The sequence below is a fragment of the Vidua macroura genome, chromosome 19, assembly GCF_024509145.1.
Source record: "Vidua macroura isolate BioBank_ID:100142 chromosome 19, ASM2450914v1, whole genome shotgun sequence".
NCBI lineage: Eukaryota > Metazoa > Chordata > Aves > Passeriformes > Viduidae > Vidua > Vidua macroura.
This window is the reverse complement of record NC_071589.1, coordinates 10,134,032-10,139,678: the sequence shown is the minus strand read 5'-3', so window position 1 is coordinate 10,139,678 and position 5,647 is coordinate 10,134,032. Positions and strand designations below refer to the sequence as shown.

Genomic DNA, 5,647 nt, shown 5'->3' with positions numbered 1-5,647 from the left:
GGAGGGTTTTGGAATAGCAATGCAAGACTGGAAATCCTCTCAATCTGGGAATTGTTGTTGTCCAGGAGGTGTGTTTAGTATGTGATGAGCCTGGTGACAACAGTCCTGCTCCTGCTCCAGCCCTGTCTCAGTGGGGCTGTGACACACAGGCATTTGTTGCTCAGCTGCTGTGGGAACATTTTAAGGAGGGACCTTCCAATCAAGAAGGGAAAGGTAAGAGAGCTTGGTAACACAAGAAGAGAACATGGGATAAATCACTTTGTAGGCTCCCAGAGCAACATCTGTATCCCAGTGTTTTTGGTCAGTTATGGGCACTGAACTGGTGCTTGGGATGTCCTTAGCACTGGTGTCCTGTGCTTGTCCCTTCCCAGGGACAGGCCCAGGGAGGCACATGTTGGGTTTGTGCCCACACTCCCTGGGCTGGAGCAGGATAAGGGAATGGGGCTCGGCTGCTGCTCTGGGCAGGGGATGCCTGGAGGAGTTGCTGCTTAATCCCTGGACTTCCCCTGAAAATAGAAACAAAGAAACTCGAGATGCACATGTAACCCTTCCTCCTTCTGTCCCTCCCAGTCACTCCAGAGCTTTGATTCATTGCCAGAACAGTCCTTCTGCCAAATCAGAACCCCCTCAGATTTTCTCAGGAAAATTCCATCAATCCATGCTGTGTTCCATGCAAAGTCTTTCACATACCAAAAGTGAGACATGGTATTTTTTAGGTAGGCTCATGCTGTGAGTAAATTTCTATCCTCCAGTAAGAGCCTTTTGGGTCCCAAATAGGGAATGTTTGCTCTTGGTATTTGGCTCCATGTCAAGAAATACTTGAGGCAGCGTAGCCCGTCCCATCCCCTGCTCTGTGGCTTTCCAGTGACACTAAATGAAGCTGCAGAGGTGTGTGACAAGGACAGTGTGTCAGAACTACCTTGTTTCAAAACAGAAAATGCTTCCATAGAAGCTACAGCTTCCTGTGGCAGGTCACACCATATCACTGAGTATGTGGGGTTTAAGCTGTACTGCATTTTTTACATTTCTTAATATAAATACGTATCAAATCCTCAGCCAACTTGTCACACAAGGAGATGCCTTTGTGCAACATCATTACATAAGTTTTTTGGGTCTTCCAGAACCCAAGAGACAGTGAAAGCAGAACCTCATGAGCATTTTATTAGTTTCTTTTACAGACTTACTATTTGCGAATACTGTCTGGGAACAACAAACATCTCAATTTCACCACACTAAAGGTAATAAAATATTGTCTTTTTGATTTAAAAAGTAACTTTACTCTTGTGCAAGTACAAGTTTGGCAATGTTTCTCCTGGAGAATGGCATTCAGCACAGCTCTGGGATGAACTGCCCTGGCACACCCAGTGTGTGCAGCCTGTGCTTATTTTGCATTCCCTGCACCATCATTTGTAAATGCAACTGGGCATTTGTGGTGTGCAGATCTTGATTTGCTTTCAATCAGTGTATTCATATACTCGAATTATTACACTCTATTCTGTATGCTTTGTGTGAACATCCAGCTCTGCTGGAAGAATGGAATAATTTTCAGAAATACCATGGACATGGTTGAGGAGACAAAAATAATACAAATGGTACTCAGTGGTGTTGGTTTCTCTGAAATCAAATGCATTAGGCAGAACTGTGAAAGCACAGTGAACATCCTGTGTAGATAAAGCTGTGGTATCATCTAATGTGTTCAAGGTGAAGAGTTCAAAGTGCAGTTGTTGTGTACTGAGGACGAAACTGCCAGAATTTTGCATTACAGTTACTACAGATTATTCGGGGCACACTGCAGCAGGGGAATCAACAATAACCTGTGGCTCTGAAAGCAGCTGGAGCAAATTCACGGCCAGTTAACATTCCCTAGAGTGACTTCTGTGCTGAGCCTCACCAGGGGTGCCTGCTCGAGGCACCCAGTGTTTGCCGAAGCACAAAAGCGGGTGTTGGACCGCGGCTCCAGGCGGGAGCGCTGCCCACGGCCAGGTGTGCTCCGAGGGCGGATCCCGCTGCTCCCACGTCCTGCACGGAGCCCCCGGAGCCTTAAGGACACTTGGAGCGCGCTGCCCTCACCCTGAGATCCCTTTTCCTGTTGAATCTCCTCACGTAGCTGCTGCCGCTCCCGACCCAGCCATCGCCCGGCCGCAGCCGCCCGCGCAGGGCCGGCAGCAGCTCGGCGGGCACCTGCCGGCGCTTGTGGTAGATGTGCCCCATCACGATGTACCTGCTGCCTGCAACAACAGAAACGAAACAAACAGGGCTGCTGAGCCTCAGGGAATGAGCGGGGGGTCACTCCGAGGGCACCAGGGTTGGGAACAGACGTGAAGTCGTGTGTGAATACCACAGTTGTGCCTGTGGAAACATCCTGAACGTGGGGCTTCCACTGCGGCACCCTGAGCTCTGCTGGGACCCGGGGGTGGTGCTGGCATGGAAATGATGATTTACTGTTGGGGGAAATGCTGGTATTTGATAAACTTGCACTTAAAAGGAAAACTGAACAACTTACAAAGACACCAGCTTAAGCTCTTGCTTGTATTGTTTAAGGAATCCTGAAAACTTGCCATCATTTTGGAACGGGACAGAATTAAGAAAGGGCTATGCTGGTACCTGACTTCTTCATGCACTTGGTTCTCTTGTGAAAGTTTTGAGAAACTTGGATGGAAAAAAGGCTTCAGATTTGAGTGAATACTTTTCTTCCAAATTTTTCCCAACAACCCAGGCTAAGCCTATTAAAGTAGGGCAGACTGAGATTGCAGTGCATGCAGAGGAATAGCAGAATGGATTTAGCTGGAATGATTTACCAAGTTTAAAGTCTGGACATGGTTTACTGCAGTTTAAAGTATCCACAACCAAGATGTGAACTCGGAAGAAGGCGGCGTCAGGAGTGACATACAGGCGACTCATCTTGTACAATCCATCACTGTCTGCCAAGAGGGTGATCCACTGGACTCCATTCCCCAGGCTTTCCAGGTTATAAACAATCCCATTCACTGCTGTTTTAAGGGAGAGGGGAAAACAGGATCAGATTTTATATCATGGCAATTTTCAGGGTATGTGTGAAGGCTGTAATTTGAAATGCTGTAAAGGAAGTGTCAGCAGGAATCCTCTGGCTCAGGAGTGGGCAGTGGGAATTGCTTCAAATAATCACATTTGGTGAGGTCATTGCCTGAAGTTTTGCTGCTTTGCAAAACTTGTGCTTTACAGTTTTGAGATGTTTCTTAGGGAAGAAAGTAATGGGAAGAAAGGGGAAGAAAGGGATACTTTCTTAGAGAAGAAAGTACCATTTTCTACTCTGATACATAAAAAGTGGGCATATTTACCTAACAAAGTAAAATTTTCAAATTTAAAACTTCCCAATGAAGTACAAAGCTAAGCTGGTAATTAAACACTTTGGCTTTTGAAATAAAAGGCCCTTGCCATACCAAGAGACAGGGGCACAAGTAGGTTGTGTTGGGAGCTCAGACATTCCTTTCATGCTGTTCTCTCAGTTTCTGGCTCTGGCAAGTGCTAAGCTGAGTGCAGGGGTGGGAAAACAGCTCTGTGTTAGAGGGGCTACTGCACCTGGTGTTACACCTGCCTCAGTGGGAGAACTCTGATTCAGTCATTTATTCTTTATCTACACTGTAAATGTAAAGCAAGGAAAAGCTCTCTCTGATCACTGCCATGGAACCTTGGCTCATCTGTTGCTCAGACTTTTTCCTACCTGTCCTTTCAATTTAGGAGCAGAGCTGTTTTTTAAGGGTTTAAACACACAGAGGTCAGGTTGCTGTGAAGCCCATGTTGCACAGGAATGTGTGAGAGTGGTAAAAACCAAAGCAGGACAGCATTTGTAGAAAGCACTTCCTGACTTCTCCATTTAGAGAAAACAGATGTCTCCTAACGTGTTTATGTTCTACAAATGGAAACATCTGTTACCACTGGGCTTGTATTTTCCTTATCTCTTAAAATACTGTGAGAAAAAGTTGGTATCTGTTTCACAACTTTGTAAGCACAAGGCAGGGTTTCAGTCTGAAAATGCTTGTCCTTAAACAAAGTCTGTACAAAAATATCAGGCTGTTTCCTGCCACCTTTAGTTACATCAATGTGAACACAAGGATTAAAGACACTGAATCCTATGGAATTTCAAGAAGAATCCTCTCTAGAGAGAGAATCACAGTCTTCTTTCTGTTTGGTTCACCATTTTATTTTAATTTCAAACTTCAATCCCCCAAATCAAAATTGCTCTAAATAGTAAGAGATAAATAACCCAGCTGCAATGTTTAATCTGAGAGTATCTAAAACAATTCGTTTTTCAGTTCCATTGAGCAGTCCCAAGGGCACTGTTCCTCCAGAGGAAAGAGAAAAAAGGGCAGCACTAGCCCAAGGTAGGGAAAGGGTAATGTAAGTATGTTTATGAAGAGTTGTGATGGGTCCTTTTTGAATACTTGGTAATTATTGAACATACTTACTGTATCCTAATGACAGTGTTTTAAAAGTAGCAGTGACAAGTGGACAGCAGGTGCTCTGTCCCTGTGGGTTGAGGGGGACACCACCTACCAAACTCGCTGGCACAGAAAGCCTCCACTTCATCCTTCTCCTTCCTGCACTCGGTCAGACACACCTTCTCCTTGTCACCGTCTGCAACAGGAGCACAGCCTGAGGGACAGCAAGGGGCCCTCTGGGGATGTCTCACCCCACTGTACCCCCAGCCTTCGGGAAGCTCAGGGCAGCCCGTCCCTTACCTTTCCTCAGCACGCCCAGGTACATCGGGCTGGGCGACCAGCGGTTGGTGACCCACGAGGGTTTGGGGATCCCCCTGGAGGGGTCGGGCTGTGCGAAGGGGATTGCCTTCCCTGCTCGGTTGAAGTGGTGCAGCGCGTTAGCATCACTGGACTCCCCTGCTCCAGAGTCTGGAAAAGGATGAGCTTCCAGCAGGGACATCACCTTTGGGTGGGGAGGAGCGGCGCGCAGGGCTCGGCCCCCCACGCTGTTGGCAGCCCCGGCCAGCCGCCGGTCCGTGTGCTGCCTGTTGGCCCGGCCGGGCTCCGGCGGGCCGGGAGGAGCCCCCCGGCTCGGGCTGCCCAGGGCCAGGAGCCATCCGTGCTGCCCGAGCTGCTTCCTCAGCCCTGTGCTGTTTTCCAGGGAAGGCTCCGCGCGTTTCTTCTTGTCGGAGGCGAAGGAGGGGATCGGCGGGGGCTTGGGCTGCTGCGGGGGCGCGGGGGGCATTCCCGGGAGCCGGCCTTGCCGGGCACTGCCGCTGGCACTGCCCGCGCCCCGCGCTGGCGCTTTCACCTGAACGTCAGCAGCAGCTGCTGAACTGAAAACATCCTTGCTGAGAGCCTGGCCGGGTTTCTCAGCATAGAGCAGGGATCCTACAGGCAAGAAGAGAGAGAGAAAATCAGCGTTTTAAGTCTTTTATTCCAAATGTTTCAGAATGGGAAGATTTGAGGGTCTGATCCATAAGTGAGGCCTTCAACAATAAGACATAAAACTAATAAATAGCTCAATAGATGAAGCACAGTAGATCTCCTCGTTCCTCTACTCAGATATTGATGGTGCAGTACAGGGAATGCAGCTGTGTGAGCAAAACAGGAGATTTGCATTTTTACTTTATTATTGTTTCAAATTAAAAACAAACCCTTTTCTCAAACCCCTGAATCTCCAGGGAGCA

At 48.0% G+C, this 5,647-nt stretch overlaps 1 protein-coding gene across 2 annotated transcripts in view; it reads right to left on the bottom strand.

Annotated features, from left to right (window-relative positions):
- Window positions 1–1,137: 1,137 nt before the first annotated feature.
- C19H17orf58 (chromosome 19 C17orf58 homolog) overlaps window positions 1,138–5,647 on the bottom strand; it is a 9,015-nt gene continuing 4,505 nt past the window's right edge. For both annotated transcript variants that reach the window (XM_053995034.1, XM_053995033.1), the window contains exons 2-5: window positions 4,719–5,348; window positions 4,534–4,614; window positions 2,799–2,990; window positions 1,138–2,228 (exon numbers count right to left, since the gene is read on the bottom strand). In XM_053995034.1, the coding sequence (XP_053851009.1) occupies window positions 2,041–2,228; window positions 2,799–2,990; window positions 4,534–4,614; window positions 4,719–5,202 (945 nt within the window). In that variant the 5' untranslated portion in view covers window positions 5,203–5,348 and the 3' untranslated portion in view covers window positions 1,138–2,040. The remainder of the gene's footprint in view (window positions 2,229–2,798; window positions 2,991–4,533; window positions 4,615–4,718; window positions 5,349–5,647) is intronic.